Source organism: Carcharodon carcharias, chromosome 20 (assembly GCF_017639515.1).
Source record: "Carcharodon carcharias isolate sCarCar2 chromosome 20, sCarCar2.pri, whole genome shotgun sequence".
NCBI lineage: Eukaryota > Metazoa > Chordata > Chondrichthyes > Lamniformes > Lamnidae > Carcharodon > Carcharodon carcharias.
The window spans coordinates 14,567,541-14,585,399 of NC_054486.1; the positions used below are offsets into that span (position 1 = coordinate 14,567,541).

General features: G+C 40.3%; 1 protein-coding gene across 4 annotated transcripts in view; it reads left to right on the forward strand.

Moving 5' to 3' along the window:
* Positions 1-17,859, forward strand: part of max (myc associated factor X) — a 23,317-nt gene continuing 5,458 nt past the window's right edge. The window contains exons 1-4 of one of the 4 annotated variants that reach the window (XM_041214486.1): positions 1-236; positions 646-672; positions 4,498-4,617; positions 16,960-17,083. In XM_041214486.1, coding sequence (XP_041070420.1) covers positions 201-236; positions 646-672; positions 4,498-4,617; positions 16,960-17,083 — 307 coding nt within the window. In that variant the 5' untranslated portion in view covers positions 1-200. The remainder of the gene's footprint in view (positions 237-645; positions 673-4,497; positions 4,618-16,959; positions 17,084-17,859) is intronic. The other 3 variants (XM_041214487.1, XM_041214489.1, XM_041214490.1) reach the window with 3 other exon arrangements.

Sequence of the window (17,859 nt, forward strand, 5' to 3'; positions counted from 1 at the left end):
CTCTTGTGTATGTGTGTTTTTGTTTTGTTTTCGTGTACCTCTCGACATTCGATGTAATTTGTGTGAAAGTTTAAATCCCGGTTTGGTTATATATTTTTTTTGGGTTGGCCTTTTACCCCCCGTCCACCCCCCCTCCCCTCTCCTCCCCCTCTCTCTCTCTCTCACTGCGTTTGTTATTTTCGGCTTTTGATATAAAAAGCATGAGCGATAACGATGATATCGAGGTCGAAAGCGACGTAAGTCTCGCCTGGTCCCTTCTCGGGGATTCTCTCTCTTTATTTATATATTTTTATATATATATATATTAAAAAAATAAGAAATATTTTCTTTATTTTCCGAATTTAATTTGTGTTTCGCAAATAATAAATAAATAAAAATAACGTGTTGGGATTTTTCTTCCCCTCTCCCCCCCCCCCCCCCCTCCTCCCCGTCCCCCCCGTCCCCCCCCCACCTCCTGATTATGTGAAAAAAATAATTTTTTTCCCCCCTTTTCTCTGTAGTTACGGATTTCCCCTTTCTCCCCCTCTCTTTCTCTCTCTCTCTTTTTCTCTTTCTTTCTCTCTCTCTCTCTTTGTCGATTTTTTTTTTTGTAAAGCGCCAACTCTCCGGCTGTGTGATCATTTTGTGCACTTGTCTGTTTTTCAGGAAGAACAGCCGAGGTTTCAGACAGCGGTACGTAAACGGAGGATTAACATAGACCCCGTCTCGTCGCCTTGATTTTTTTTAAAATAAAATCATATATTTTATAGACACACAAAATTACATTGGCCCCCCCCCCCCCCCCCCCCATAAACTTACAGCAGTTTGCTTTAGTGTTTTTTTTGTTCTGGGGGTATAATAAATTCGACCCCCTGAATTATTTTTTTAAATCTTGGGGATGTGGCTTCCCTTGCTTGCCTTTCCCCTCAGCCTTAAATATGTCCATATATTCTAAACGTTTAGATCTTTTTTTTAACGCCCCGTAAACTTAATTTGTGTGTGTGTTGTTTTTTTTTAAGTAAAAGATCAGTCCCACAGCCTGGGTTCTGGGCAAACATCCAACCAAGGCCTCAGGAGTTAGTGACACTGTGTAGGTTATTATGAGATTACAAAGGCCTAACAGCCTTTAGAGCAGAACACCTTTAAATGTGGCAACTTAGCCCTCGCTGTCTTAGGGAAAACCTTCCTCCATCTCTTGCGTGTTGGTTTTCTTTTTTTTGAGATATTTGGGATATTTACCCCCCCCTCACCCCAAGTGCTATGTGTTTGAAAACAATTCATTTTGCCCACAAGCCTCAGCGCATCCTATTTACATTGATTCAACTTTTGTAATGAAGCCAAACATTTGTTGGCGTTTTGTTATTCTTTGTTTTTATCTCTCTTCTTCCCCTTTACCCGCCTTCCCTCACCCCACTTTTCACGTGAAAGGGGGTTCAACACATGGAGGACCTGAACTAATGGGAGCAGTAACAAACTCGTCGTGATGCTTTTTTTTCCCTCCCTCTTTTGCAGTTGTGTAAATGTTTAATACAGTGGCTTCGGATGACCAGCTGCTGGAAACTATTCTTATTTGTCTTCTTCCAGAAACATTTTTTTAAATCAATAACAAATGTGAATAGTTAAGGTAGATGTACAAGTATATTTTGGTGGTGTGTATAACACAAAATGGATTCCAGGAAGTGTGGGTATATAATCTTTGACCAGGTAGATTGATGCATTTCAAAAGTGGTTTCTGTTCAGAAAGATGCTGACGAGGGCTTTAGTTATAAACATGATAATCCAAGCTTATGGGCCCTAGTAAATTCTACAGTTTAACTAGCTGAAAATGTAAGTTTGAGATTGTGTGGGAAGTTATAGCTCTTTTTTTGTGATTTTGTCTATGACATAAGTCAGCTACGCTGACTTTATTGAAGTCCCAGCATTTGACTGATATTCAGATCCTCCAACCCATGCATCTGTGTTTATTGTCCATCCTTAGGCCCCTAAGAATGCCTTGCCTCATTAGGTGACACTTAGCCTTTATATTTGTCTCCTGTAAACTAAGCACAGAGCGAAAATGGCACTGAAGTTTGTGGAGCATTCTGTGATGTTTGCCTGACTTCCAACCTTAAGTGTTGAGATGAGACTTTTAAGGGAATGATGGGAGAAATATTACCAATCATTGCATTGGCCACAGTTCATTTAAATTTTGTATTAATTGTAACTAATATTTAAACATCAGGAAAAATAGGTCAATGGTTCTTGACCCGAGGGAAAGAAATCAGAACTTGAGCCTTATAAATTCGAAGGATATTACTGAGAATAGAAGGATGAATGGGGACCATGTACTGAGAAAATAATTGTGATTTTAATGTTTGTATACCATGCACAGGTTATGGAGAGGGTCATTAAATCTAATGCTTTTATCATTTGAAGTACTGTTGTACCAAGCAGGTTTAGTACTTGCACTGAACTGTAAATTAATTGCAGCCTAAGATCCTTTCATCACATTTTTCTTCTATTGAGTTCTAAACAGTTGCTAATGAGAGGAAAATTGTTTTCCCGTGCAGTTCCTAGGTGTGGTTACAGGACATTTTGTTCCACTGTTTGTGTACCAATACTTGTAACAAAACCTGCCAGAAGAATGCAATTGTCAAGTTTGCAACATTTTTTTGTTTGCTGTCAGACAGGGACCTGATGCGATTGCGACAAGAAATCTGCAGCTTGAATGTTGCTCAAAATTTGAAGCTCTGTTGGCAAAAGTGGAATATTTGGTTTGTCAATACTTTCATTGACAATTACAATATATCTAACTGGCCAAGCTATATAGTGATGGTATCCTGTTTGGTTAAATCTTTATATACTTGTGTACTTAATCATTTGATAAGTAATTGATCTGGGAACTTTTTGATACAGAATTTCTCTTAAACGTTTATGCATTATTTTTTGAAGTTTTATTCAGTTTCCAATATCACACCTGACTGAGTGCTAAAGCAATCTTGTGTCTTAATCTTATGTTGACATCACAAGGGGATGTTCAAAAACTACCCCTAAACAACTGCCACTCTTTTTTCCTTGTGGAATGTGATGTCCTTTTTACCATTTGGTGGGGCTGAATTCTGTAATTTGAAAGATGGCACATCCAGCCTGAGGAGCCCTTGGTTGTCCTACAATATGGCTCTTTTCCTGACGGGTGTGTGTTCACCTAGCCTTGTGTTCTCAACACATTTCCTGCATTTAAATCCTTTATTCGCCTGTCACTTCCCATACCACTGCATAAACTATTGACCAAACTAAGTTAAAATTGGCAAGTAATAAAAAATAATAAAAGCATGTTATTGCACATGTTACCCAGTAAAATATGTTTTAATGAACTACAGGATGTTTGCATTGGCTTTGACTATATAGTTGCATGCCTTAATTTGCCCATTCCTATCCACTGTTTCATCTTGTGAATAGGATATTTTTTGAGTTATTAAATAATATTGTATACCTTTGTAGTTCCATCCGTACCTCATTACCTTTGTTTCTAATTAATAAATGCCTTTGTTAAATGTCAGCTACTCTACTGGGGAAGCAGATGATTTGATTGCTGTGGGTGTGTGAACCTTATAGCTGCATAACCAGTAAGATAATTTGCTCTTAAGTATCTTTGGCCTTTTTCCTCCAAAGCAGAAATGTTTTTAAAATATTTTGAGATAGAGGGAAGAAAAGTTTCTCTAATGGAGTTTCTTCTACTGTTGCAATATCTGTTACAGTTTCATTTCAAAATGTGACCTGATCTATAGGAATTGCAGTTATCCAAAATTGTCTTTTTAAGTGTATTGATCATAAGCTTGAGTAATAGTTAGATTTTAAATACAAAACGTTCAATGTAATCTGCGGAGTTCATTGCTATTGATAAAATCTGCAGCTAGAAATTTGAAAATGTGAAGAATGTAAATTGTTGGAACTTCAGCAGTCATGGTATTCTGATCCTGGAGCAGTCAATACAGTGTTTTTTTCTTCCCTTGTCTTGTAAAAGGGGGAAACTAAAAACATGAAAGAACAAGTTCATTCACTAAGGAACTTGGACTGTCGAAATTAATCTCACTTGAAATCAACTAATTTTTATTTCCTATATAAGAGAGCTATGTTGTGTTTGAGCTCCTTATTTAATATTAAAACTTGTACTTCAGTTAAATGCCGAAGAACAGGTAAACTGGATATTTGCCTTGATTGAGAATTTTCTGAATTTTTAATAACTAAAAGAAATTGGGACTTGATAAAATGATGCAATAGAGTCCCTATGTATGATGCAGTTTATTGGAGGGGGTGGGTGTGAGATGTGGAGAAAGAATCTGACCCCCCCCCTCGCCCCCTTGGTCTTCAGGCACTGTTGACCTTTGATTCGGAAATGATATTACTTAACTTATTTGGCCAAAGTAACTTGCAATTCCAACAATGTTAAATATTATTAAATGCATATGAATTTGTGTTTAACCTTTTCTTTGCAAAGTAATGCATCAGGATAACTGATAGTGTAATACTGTTTTTCAGGCAGATAAACGAGCACACCACAATGCATTGGAGCGCAAACGCAGGGATCACATCAAAGACAGCTTTCATAGTTTACGTGACTCCGTACCATCACTCCAGGGTGAAAAGGTCGGTGTTCTAGTTAAGTTCCGCAGCTTTTTTACCTTCATTTATTTGTGTTTCGGTGTTAAGTAAAAGAATGATTTTATGGGGGGTTGGGAAATGTTTAAAGTTGCTGTGTGTTTATTTAGAAATGATGTCCTGTGTTGAGTTCGGCGCAAAAGTTGTCCTTTTGGCTTCCTCTGCACATTCTTCCATCACGGTGCTGCAAATATTTCAAACTTCTTCTTAAGAATTGCTTCAATATAGACATTCCATTTTAGGAATATATGTTAGTGTGCTTGCATCTGTCGCCTCATTAGCTTCTTGCTTAAGAAAAGTGATAGTTATTTTTGCAAAATTTTCTGACAGTCTGTGTAATGATTGCCTTCTCTCTGCCTTATGGCTGATATAGAAGTAAAGCAAAAATGATAATTTTACATTCAGTTGGTTATGGCAGATAATAGCGCTAGGCTAGTGGAGTGCATCACTGTGCCTTCTGTGTATTTGTAAGTTGGGTATTGAGTTGTCATATGTCCCGTGATCTTCTCTGGGTGACCAGTTGCATACAGCATTTTTAATTGTCAATTTATACATCGAGTGTCGACATCTGCCATGATCTATGCAGTTATGTCCATGGGCCTCACCAAAGATCAAAGCCAGGGATTTTCCTTTGTTCACGGGATGTAAGTGTCACTGGCTAGGCCAGCATTTTCATTGCCCATCCCTAATTATCCTTGAGAAGGTGGTGGTGAGCTGCTGTCTTGAACCGCCGCAGTCCATGTTGTGTAGGTGCACTCACAGTGCTATTAAGAAAGGATTTCCAGGACTTTGACGCAGCAGCAGTGAAGGAACAACAATGTAGTTCCAAGTCAGGATGGTGAGTGGCTTGGAGGGGAACTTGCAGGTGGTGGTGTTCCCATGCATCTGCTGCCCTTGTCCTTCTAGGTGGTAGAGTTCGTGGGTTTGGAAGGTGCTGTCGAAGGATCCTTGGTGAATTGCTGCAGTGCATCTTGGAGGTGGCACACACTGCTGCCATTATGCATCGGTTGAGCTGGTGGATGGGGTGCCAATCAAACGGGCTGCTTTGCCCTGGATGGTATCGAGCTTCTTGAGTGTTGATGGAGCTGCACTCATCCAGGTAAGTGAGAGTATTCCATCTCACTCCTGACTTGTGCCTTTTATATGGTGGACAGGCTTTGTGGAGTCAGGAGATGAGTTACTCACTGCAGAATTCCCAGCCTCATCTGCCTTTTTGCTGCTCCAGTTCAGTTTCTGCATCACATCTTTCACAAGGCATTTGTTTGTAACTTGTGAACTCTATTTGGCTTTCCAAATTTTTTCAGGGTTGAAGCTGCATTGTCATCGTTAAGTGAAGTTAAGGGCTGCTTGACTCCAAGGAGTTTATGGGACATTATCAAAAAAAAAATAACGTTAGGATTTGGTGGGTCTAATGTCATTTCCTATTCCTAATTATTTTTTAAATTGCATCAAAGGAGCAAACTAAATCACAAACCACTTTTTGAAATTTAGTTGTTTATGGGGTGTGGGTGTTACTGGCGAGGCCAGCATTTATTGCCAATCCCTAATTACCCTCAAGAAGATGGTGGGGCTGCAGTCCATGTGTGGGTGGACCCACAGAGCTGTTTGGGAGGGTGTCACAGGATTTTCTCTGAAAATTTTAAATTATTTTGGTAAATGTGGACTGGAATAAACATAGTGGCTTGCCGTATTGACTCAGTTTAATCTTAATGCAGTCCGAATTGAACTTGTTTCCAGGCCACGCCACCTAATGTAGGAACTAATCTGAGATGAAGGCTCTAAAGGTGAAGGTGCACTGTCAGGTTACTGAGATGCAGTTATAAGGTATCAGTTGGAGGATAAACAATACTTCCAATATTTTACTTCAGAAAGTTACAATAAGCATGTTTGTACAGGCAGTTGAACCATTTTTTGCACACCTTGGCGTAGAATAATTGGCATTAATTAGTGTTTCAAAACTTAACAGTAGGCCCCTTCTTTGCCAAGTTAAATAGTGATGGTAGGATGTTTTCTGGGGTGTTGGTCAGTTGTTACCTCTCTTAAGGCAGCTACATGCTATTTTTACAGGATTTCTATTATTAGACATGTTTTCTGAGCTTTGGGAAACAGGCACGTCAAGGAGGTGAGAAGGACTGGATCCATCATGTGTGTGTCTTTAGAGCAGTACTTCTGGCCAAGGAGGCACAGGAGTATTCCCATCCCTCCTCCAGTTCCAACGAGCTAATCTGTAATTACCCCACCTTTCCCAGTGTACAGTAGCCCCAAACCCCCCCATCCAAATTAATATCAAGGCTAATACCTTTGTTAGTGATAAAGTGAAGACCTCAAAAATTCTTTTAGAAAACTGAACATATTCTTTAAGCATAGGATGTTTTTTTTTTGATAGGTGAAGCTGCTAAATGACCTGTTGCTTTAAAACTATTCTCTAAATAGGCAAAGAATGGGTAATAGTAGTTGGTCATAACTTACTGAGGTAATTGACACATCATCTGTAATTATGAGTAAACTTCATGCTCTAAGCCAGTGGCTGCCTTTCTTTCTAAAACAAATGCATGTGTACACATAATTTGGAGTTTATTACAGTGCTGTAATTAAATTGGGAGAACTGCTGTAATTGTGACATGTCAGTATCTTGCATATGCTTTTAAAACAATCATTTTAGTTTTGTTAGACAATATGTATCAAAGATTACTGTAATAAGCAAACTTCTTTAAAAGAAGAATAGTATTTGAACTAATTTATTATCCTGCAGTAAACCACTATATTGTCATAAGCGCTGCGAGTGCAAAAAAACTCTTCATTTCAAGGAAAAGAGATTGAATGGGATGAAAGTATATTGCACTTGCTGGACAGGGTTAAAATTATTAGAGCGGAGACCCTGACAATTAGTGTATGAAGCTTCTAATGTTAATTGAAATTTTAATTCTACAACCATTGGTATATTGTGAAAAGTAGATGATCTTGTGGGATTGGAGGGGTGGAAATGGGATCCTTTGCTCATCCTGCCAAGTGAAACTATACTTGTGTGGATTAATGTGAAAAGCCAAGATAAGAGATATGGAATGACAAGTGCCATTAGTGCGACATTTACTCAAAATGGATCCCATCGGTGAACGCCCAGTGATATCTTTCCTTTAAGCAAATGTAGTTGATCTTAATGCTCCATGCCACAATTCTATCAATCTCAACAGTGATTTTACATTATTTTTCTTCGTGGAAAGGGTTTTGATAGTTGAGGCTATGTCTAAATTAATGTTTCAAATACAGAGTTTACTCTGTTTTTAAAAAAAACTGTAGACACTGAAGGATTGTATTAAAGGCATTGAGGGCAGTTTGTGGGGTTATATGATTGATACCGTAAGGGCCAATTATCTCTTCACAATCATAACCTACATTTATATAATGCCTTTATTACAGTGAAGCATACCAAGGTGCTTCATTGGAGTGTTATCAGCCTCCGTTCGTTTTGAGAGCAGCACCAAAGTGGTTGGGGAGGGGGCGAGAAGAGAGTCAGCCAGCTTTATCAGACTGGCCAGCAAATTAGAAAGTCAGCAATAAAACAGAAAATGCTGGAAATACTCAGCAGGTCAGGCAGCATCTGTGGAGAGAGAAACTGAGTTAGCATTTCAGGCCAGTGACTTTTCATTGGGAAGGCGGTGGCATAGTGGTATTGTCGCTGGACTAGTAATCCAGAGACCTAGGGTAATGCTCTGGGGAAACCCAGTTCGAATCCCACCACAGCAGATAGTGAGATTTGAATTCAATAAAAAATCTGGAATTGTAAAAACCCATCTGGTTTCCTTTAGGGAAGCAAATCTGCCTGGCCCACCGGCAGGACGGAACCAGCAGAAGTGGCAGCACAGTGGTATACAGGCGGAGTGAGTTGCTCTGGAGTCCTCAATATCGACTCCAGCCCCTATGAAGTCTCACGGCCTCAGGCCAAACATGGGCAAAGAAACCTCCTACTGATTACCATATACCATTCACCCTCAGCTGATGAGTCAGTACTCCTCCATGTTGAACAACACTTGGAGGAACCGCTGAGAGGTTCCTGAGGTGCAAGGGTGCAGAATGTACTCTGTTTGGGGGACTTCATTGTCCATCACCAAGAGTGGCTTGGTAGCACACTATAGACTGAGCTAGCCAAGACCTAAAGGGCATAGCTGCTAGACTGAGTCTGCAGCAGGTGGTGAGGGAACCAACAAGAGGGAAAAACAAACTTGACCTCATCCTCACCAAGTTGCCTCACCAGATGCATCTGTCCATAACAGTATGAGTAGGAGTAATCACTGCATAGTCCTTATGGAGATGAAGTCCTGTCTTGAGAATACCCTCCGTGTTGTGTGGCACTACCACTGTGCTAAATGGGATAGATTTCAAACGGACCTGGCAACTTAAGACTGGGCATCCACGAGACATTGTGGGCAGCTGCAGAATTGTACTCAACTGCAATTTGTAATCTCAGGGTCTGGCATATCCCCCACTCTACCATTACCACCAAGCCAGGAGATCAACCATGGTTTAATGAAGAGTACAGGAGAGCATGTCAAGAACAGCAGGCATACCTAAAAATGAGGTGTCAACTTGGTGAAGCTACACCACAGGACTACTTGCGGGTCAAACAGCATAAGCAGCAAGTGATAGACAGAACTAAGCGCTGGGTCAAAATCCTGGAACTCCCTCCCTGACCACTGTGGGTGTACCTACAGGACATGGACTGCAGCGGTTCAAAAAGGCACCTCACCATCTTCTCGGGCATTTAGAGATAGGCAATAAATGCTGGCCTAGCCAGTGATGCCCACATCCCCATTTTATTCAACCAACGGATCAGATCCAAGCTTTGCAGTCCTGCCACATCCTGTTGTGAATGGTGGTGGACAATCAATCAACTCTTCAATGATGGGGGAGACCAGGACATCAGTACAAAAGATAAGGCTGAAACGTTTGCAACAATCATCAACCAGAAGTACCAAGTGGATGAACCATCTCTGCCTTCTCCAGATGACAGTATGGGTAGGAGTGATCACTTCACAGTCTTTATGGAGACTAAGTCCTGTCTTCATATTGAGTATACCCTCCATTGTGTTGTGTGGCACTACCGCTATGCTAAATGAGATAGATTTCGAACAGATCTAGCAACTTAATACTGAGTAGATGCCAGTCTTCAGCCAATTCACTCCGTGTGAAATCAAAAGATGGCTGAAAACACTGCATAGTGCTACGTATATGGGTCCTGACAATATTCTGGCAGTAGTACTGAAGACTTGTGCTCCAGAACTTGCTGCGCCCCTAGCCAAACTGTTACAGTACAGCTACAATACTGGCACATACCTGGCAATGTGGAAGATTTCCAGATATGCTCTGTACACAGAAAGCAGGTCAAATCCAACCCGGCCAACTACTGCCCCATCAATCCACTCTCGATCATCAGTAAAGTGATGGAAGGGGTCATAAACCGTTCTATCAAGCGGTACTTGCTTAGCAATAACCTGTTCACTCTCGCTCAGTTTGGGTTCAGCTCCTGACCTCATTACAGCTTTGGTTCAAACATGGACAAAAGAGCTGAACTCTCGAGGTGAAAGTCACTGCCCTTGACATTAAGGCAGCGTTTGACCAAGTATAGTATCAAGGAGCCCTAGCAAAACTGGAGTCAATGGAAATTGGAGGAGAAAGTTCTCTGCTGGTTGTGCTAGGTATGACTCCAATAAAAGATGGTTGTGGTTTCCGGAGGTCAATCATCTTCATTCCAGGACATCACTGCAGGAGTTCCTCGGTAGTGGCCTAGGCCCATCCATCTTCAGCTGCTTCATCAATGGCCTTCCCTCCAACATAAGGTCAGAAGTGGGGATGTTTGCTGGTGATTGTACAATGTTCACCATTCATGACTCCTCAGATACTGAAGCAGCTCATCTCCAAATGCAGCAAGACCTGGACAATATCCAGGCTTGGGCTGACAAGCAGCAAGTAACATTCGTCCACAAAAGTGCCAGGCAATGACCATCTCTAATGAGAGAATCTGGACATCCTCAACAAGAGAGAATGTAACCATCACCTCTTGACATATAGTGGTGTTACTATCACAGAACCCTCCACTATCAATATCCTGGGGGTTACTATTGACCAGAAAATGAACTGATCTAATCATATAAATACTGCAGCTACAAGAGCCGGTTCAAGGCTAGGAATTCTATGGCAAGTAACTCACCTCCAGACTCCCCAAAGCCTGTCCATCATCTACAAGGTACAAGTCAGGAGTGTGATGGAATACTGTCCACTTACCTGGATGAGTGCAGATCCAACAACACTGAAGAAGGTTGACACCATCCTGGACAAAGTAGCCCACTTGATTGGCACCCCATCCACAATCATTCACTTCCACCACTGATGCACAGTGGCAGCAGTGTGTACCATCTACAAGATACACTGCAGGAACTCGCCAAGCCTCCTTAGACGGCACTTTCCAAACTCATGACCACTGCCATTTAGAAAGTCAAGGGCAGCAGACACATGGGAACACCACCACCTGGAAATTCCCCTCCAAACCACTCACCAGCCTGACTTAAATTTTTTTACTGTTCCTTCACTGTCGCTGGGTCAAAATCCGGGAACTGTCAGAATCTCTCAGTGCAGAAGAGGCCCTTCGGCCCATTGAGACTGCACCAACACCTGAGAAACACCGAACCGACCTACCTAATCCCATTTACCAGCACTTGGCCCATAGCCTTGAATGTTATGACATGCCAAGTGCTCATCCAGGTACTTTTTAAAGGATGTGAGGCAACCCACTTCCACCACCCTCCCAGGCAGTGCATTCCAGACCGCCACCACCCTCTGGGTACAAAAGTTTTTCCTCACATCCCCCCCTAAACCTCCTGCCCTTCACCTTGAAATTATGTCTCCTTGTGACTGACCCTTCAACTAAGGAGAATAGCTGCTCCCCATCCACCCTGTCCATGCCCCTCATAGTCTTGTACACCTTGATCAGGTCGCTCCTCAGTAGTCTCTGCTCCAACGAAAACAACCCAAGTCTATCCAACCTCTCTTCATAACTTAAATGTTACATCCTGGTGAATCTCCTCTGCACCCCCTCCAGTGCAATCACATCCTTCCTATAATGTAGCAACCAGAACTGCACACAGTACCCCAGCTGTGGCCTCACCAAGATTCTATACAACTCCAACATGACCTCCCTACTTTTGTAATCTATGCCTCAATTGATAAAAGCAAGTGTCCCTTATGCCTTTTTCACCACACTTTCCTAACAGCACTGAGTGTACCTACAACACATGGACTGCAGCGGTTCAAGAAGGCAGCTCAGCACCACCCTTCTCGATGGCAATTGGGGATGGGCAAAAAATGCTGACCTAGCCAGGGGTGCCCACATCCATTATGAATGCATTAAAAAAAAATCAGAACTGAGGAAAGATAGAGAGCTGAGGCAAAAACAAAATGCTGTGGATACTGGAAATCTGAAATAGAAACAAGTGTTGGAAATACTCTGCAGTCAGGCAGCATCTTTGGAGAGAGAAACCAAGTTAAAGTTTCAGGTTGAGGTGACCCTTCAGTTCTGATGAAAAGTGATCTTGACCTGAAACATCAACTCTCTTGCTCTACATATGCTGCCTGAGCTGCAAAGACAGGAATGTTACAGGTTTTGAGCAAGAGAATAAGGGAAGATCTGCACAAGGATGGATATGGGAGAGATTAATTGACAAAAGGTTTTGTGGAGCAAAAACCAAAGGGAATGTAATGGGACAGATAAAGACACAAAAGATGTGTCCAGACAAGGTATGAGTGGCTGTATAACAGCTGTTCAAATGAAGTAAAGGAATAAAGAAAGAAACTAGAAAAAAAAATGAACCAGCAAAAAAAAACTATTTCAAAATGCTTGAAATTGAAGCTAACCCATTGATACAGGAAGGGAAGTGGTTAGGAGAGAGGAGGTAGAGAGCAGGGGAAATGACTGTACTCAAACGGCAGGATGTGACTAATGGTGTCCCCGGGGATCTGTAATGGGGCATTGGCTTTTCACTATGTTTATAAAAGACTTGGACGAAGGAATAAACTAAGTATCCAAGTTAGCTAACAACATTAAGTTTAGGTGGCACAGTAAATAGTATGGAACTATAAATTTGAAGCTGCTTAGGACATTTTGCTACATTGAAGGTGCTATATGAATGCAAGTTGTTGACAGAGATGAGAGCAGAACATTGCAGAAAGACATTGATGGATTGTGTGCGCGCAAAACTGTGCCAGATGGAGTTTTAATATGAGGAAGTGTAAGGTCACTGAATTCGGACTAAGATCACAGTATTTTGTCAATGTTGAGCTAGGAACCATGAAGGTGCAGAGAGATTTCGGGGTTCAAGTACAGAAAATCACAAAGTTAGAGCATTGGTCCAAAAAGTAAAAAGACCATTGGAATGTTAGCCATTATCTCTAGGGAACTGGAGTACAAATGGTTACATGTCATGTTGCAGCAATACAGATCATTCTGGAAAGACAGGGTTACACTTTGGGCACAACACCTCAGGAAGGACATTGGCCTTGGAGGGAGTGCAGCATAGATTCATCAGAATAATACCGGGGTTAAATTGAGATAGAGTTGCATAGGCCAGACCTGTATTCCCTTAAATTATCCCTTAATCTATATTTACTTGAGATATTTAAGGTGATCGGGAGATTTGTAAGTGTAAATGGAGAGAAGCTACTTTCTCTGGGGGAAGTCCAGAGCAAGGGGCATAAGAATTGGGCAGTTCAGGGATGATGTCAACAACAACTTGTTCAAAGAGTGGTGGAACATTCCCAAAAAGTATGGTATGAGCAGAAATTTTCTCTGACTAAACATTGGGAGTACTAAAACCATTATTTTCAGCCCTTTCCACCAACTCTATTTCTTAGCCACTGACTTCATCCCTTTTTTTTGGCAAATGCATGAGCCTGAACCAGTTTGTTTGCAACTTTGTGCGTCGTATTTGACCCTGAGCTGAGCTACTGATGAAACTGCGCTGTTAGTAAGATCGCCTGGTTGCACTTCCGTCGCATTGCCTGCCCCCACCCCTGTGTCAGCTCATCTGCTGTCGGAAGCCTCATCTGTGCCTTTGCTACCTCTAAACCTGACTAGTCCAGTACACTCCTGGCTGGCTTCCCACATGTACATTTGTAAACTTGAGGCCATCCAAATCTGTGCTGCCTCTGCCCTAACTCCTGCCAACTATTGTTGCATCCATCACTCCTGGACTCGCTGATACATTGACTCCTGATTAAGCAACACCTTGATTTTAAAATTCTCATCCTTGTTTTTCAATCTATCCATAGCCTTGCCCCTCCCTATCTTTGTAATCGCCTCCAGTCCTATGATCCTCATACTTGCAGTGTTCTAATTCTGATCTCTTGAGCACCCCTGACTTTAATTACTTTGCCATTTGCGCGTATGCTTTGAGTTGTTAGACTCTAAACTTTGTAATTCAGTCCCTAAAACTCTTCACCTCTTTTACTTCCTTTAAAATGTTTTTCAAAATCTACCACTTCGACCCAGCTTTAAGAATCTGCCTTAATATATTGTTAGGTGGCTCTGTCGAATTTTTAAGTGCCTTGGGACATTTTACTATGTTCAAGGAGCTATGTAAATTCAAGTTTTTGTTGAGGCTAAGTCAGTTGAATGTTTAAAAACTGTGAATGATAAATCTTTGTTAGGGTATTGAGGAATATGGAAGCAAAACATAAACGGAGTTGAGAAACAGAGCAGCCATAATCAAATTGAATAGCAGAACATACTCAGTTGGCTAAATAACCCACCCCTGCTCTGATGTTGTGTTCCTATTTCAGTGCAAATGAGTTAGAAAATATGCATAGAAATTTTACACTATACTGTACAAAGCTAATAATTAAACCTGGCATTTATGATGCTAGTGTTTTTTTTATTAGTAGTGGTTGAGAGATAAATATTAGCCAAAAAACTGGAGAGCTACCGAGGTTAAGGGGTTTTGAGGGTTACAGCCCAAGGCAGGTAGATGGAGTTAAGATACAGACCAGATGATCTACACCTGTTCCTTTAAGTGTAAAGGGATGGTGAGGTGTAGGCCTGGAACTGGGAGCTAAAATGGAGGTGGTCAGTTTTTGCAATCAAAAATGATCTGAAGGAGAATGCAAGTCCCCCACAAAAAGGGCAGGGTGCAAGATTTATCATTTTTTTCCCATTCCTCAGGGAGAGAATTCAAATTTGGTTAAATAGGTGTAATTTTTTCTATGAAATCAACTTAATTCATACCTGGCGTCGTCTCACTGCACGTTTTAGGCCACCTTTGACAAACTTGGAGAAGTGCATGTGAGGGCACATAAGTCAAAATATCCCGTTCAGGTGGCTGGAGGATTATGTTGGATCTCTGGGTTGTAATAATGTGCTAGAACCAATGGAAAAGAATATAACTAAATCCTGATTAGCATAAAAGTGGTTGTGCGAGATTTTGTTTTTAACCCATATTTACAAATATAGGAATTATATGTGCTCCATTGAGAATTTTGCTTGGCAAATTCTCTCAATAGCTAAAATACAGTTAACATTTTTAACTCGCTTACTAGTACATTTTGCATGATTAATGCGGGCACACTTCTGCAAGGAAGATGCTAAGGTTGCTGACGAGTGACCTGCATCACTTTACCAGATGGAATACTGAAGGCTGACCCAAACTTACAATAAGGATCTTTTTTGTCAGATTAGATTGTTTCTCCCCCCCCGCCCCCTGCATTAATTTATCTGTAGAGTTATATATGCACAAGTGTAAAACCTCTTTCAAAGTGAAAGTAAATGTAACATAGAAAAAAAGTCATTCTAAACCTTTCCCCAATGGAAAGATCTTTGCTATTATATTTTTTTAGTAGCAATAGCGGCAAGGAAACTTTTTGTCAGAATTCAAATCTCTTTTTTTCTAGTTTGTAAGAGCCAACTGCTACCTTGGAAATGTATTTTTCAGATTGGTTGTGGTGGAGGGGTGATAGTGAGAAACCAAGTTTGGGACAGTGCAGATTATTGTGATATGTTTGCCTTGTTTGTAAACATGGTATTTTACCTTTTCTAGCGTAAGGCACTTTTGATTAGTAGCAGGCATTATTCTTTGATTTTTAAGTTACTTTTGAATGAATACTATCCTGTTGGCAACTTGTTTTGATTTACTGCCCATTTTGTTAGAGTATTGATACAGTATTAGCATAAATATGATAAGGAAGGGCAAATAAAGGTCCTATTGTGAAATATAGTCTTCACTACAAGAATTTGACAGCATGAGAGTCTAATAAATTGAGTACCTCTAGAACGGACAATAGTTTAAATATTAATATTTGTGAAAACTTCTTACTTTTCCCGTTAGCCACATTTTTTGATGTTCCTATCTGAAATAATGTTTAGTATTCATTATTCAATATTTATTAAAAGCGCCAGAGCAACACTGAAAGAAGGCAATATAATGCAGTTAGCTTCAGTGACCCAGACAAGAGTGTAGTTAGTTGTAGAAGATATGGATATGTTATAATAAGCAATGTTCCTTTAGGAAGGATAACAGGGTATCTAACTCCAGATTAGCATAAGAACAGTCATGCAAGAGTGTTAAGCCATTCATATGGACATGATCATGTGCCTTATTGAGATTTCTGCGTGGCAAATACTTTCATAACTCTTTTCTAATAAGTTAAAAGCATTAATCATTTTTTGGCTGCATTACACTATGTATGTATGGTACAAGATTGTGCATATACTGAATAAAGCTAACATGGTGTCTCATTTAAAATACTTCATGGTTTTTCTTTCCTTACTTTTCCCTACCCTCCTCTCTGGAAGACTTCAAAATCTTCTTGAGATATGGGTCTATGTGCCAGCTACTTTGCAGTACCTTGGGAAGTAATCATCATGTGAGTCTTGTATCACCAGCAGTTAAGTCTAGACCAGGAAAACTGAATCTCTTTCTCTTCATAACTCAGTTTGGCCGACTGTATTGGCCTGCCAGTGTCAGTCAGTCCCATCCCCATGCCAGATTAAATAGTGGTTCTGCATAGAACAGGGATTGAATCCTTAAGCTTGTCTCTGATTCAGTTACTCACTGGATAAACCTTTGCCTATTGGAAACCCATCTATTTCACATGTTTAAGCTCACATTGATAAAAAATCTACATTATGTAGGGTTCTTTGGATTACCAAACCAAATATTTGTGAATTGTTTTGCTATCTAGTAACTCCTCTGACATTTTCCCTCCTTGATAGAATGAAGGTTTGCTTGGACTTGAAAGTGGATGCCACACAGAGCAGTTCAATAACTTTAACTTGATCTTTACTGAAACTTGTTTCAATAGGCATCCCGTGCCCAAATCTTAGATAAAGCCACAGAGTATATTCAGTACATGCGGCGGAAAAATCACACACACCAGCAGGACATTGACGACCTAAAGCGACAGAATACTCTGCTTGAGCAGCAAGGTAAGGTTCTATTACATTGAGTCTTTTTGAAAGAAATGGGTTGTTTGTTTAAGTCCACTTGTCATGTTTTGATATCCAGTCTGGAAATTGTCATGGGCTTAGTTATTCTAACTAAAATTTTGTACTATGTACTTTCAGTTTATCCAGTAACAGATTGAACCTGTTTAATGCAGGAAGTGTTCTTTGGACTTTGGCTTGCTAAGATGGTGCAGTTAATACTCATCTTCATATTAGATGCTTTTCCCAACATAAAATGAATGCAATTTTAAAATTAATAAAAACAATAACATTTCCTCAGTCATATTTTAGCAAAAGACTTTAGAAAAATAGTTTAATTAACTTGGTACTAAGAGAAACTATTTTCATGGACATGGCTTCTGAAGGTTTTTATGAATCCTCCTCTTTGCTGTTCAAAGACATAAGTTGCAGTTTTATATACTCCAGTGAGCTTGGATGAGTGAACCTGCATTGGGGATTTGAAGGACATTTGAGAACCTTTGGAAAAGCCCAATAATAGAAAAAAACAATTGCAGCTATTTTGAACATGCTCTAAATTTGAAATTTGTGCTGTTGATTGTCCTGTGGCAATCTAGCATGGAAGTTAGAATGAAATAAATACTTGTGATTTTAAAAGTCTGTTTGAAAGAGGTGGTTTCAAAGTCATTACCATTTTTTTCTGTTTTACAATACTAAAAAGGATTACCTCATTGAAGAACTAATTTAAATTTATACTTTTTAGATTGACAGAAGTTGACTGACTAATTTGTAATGAGATG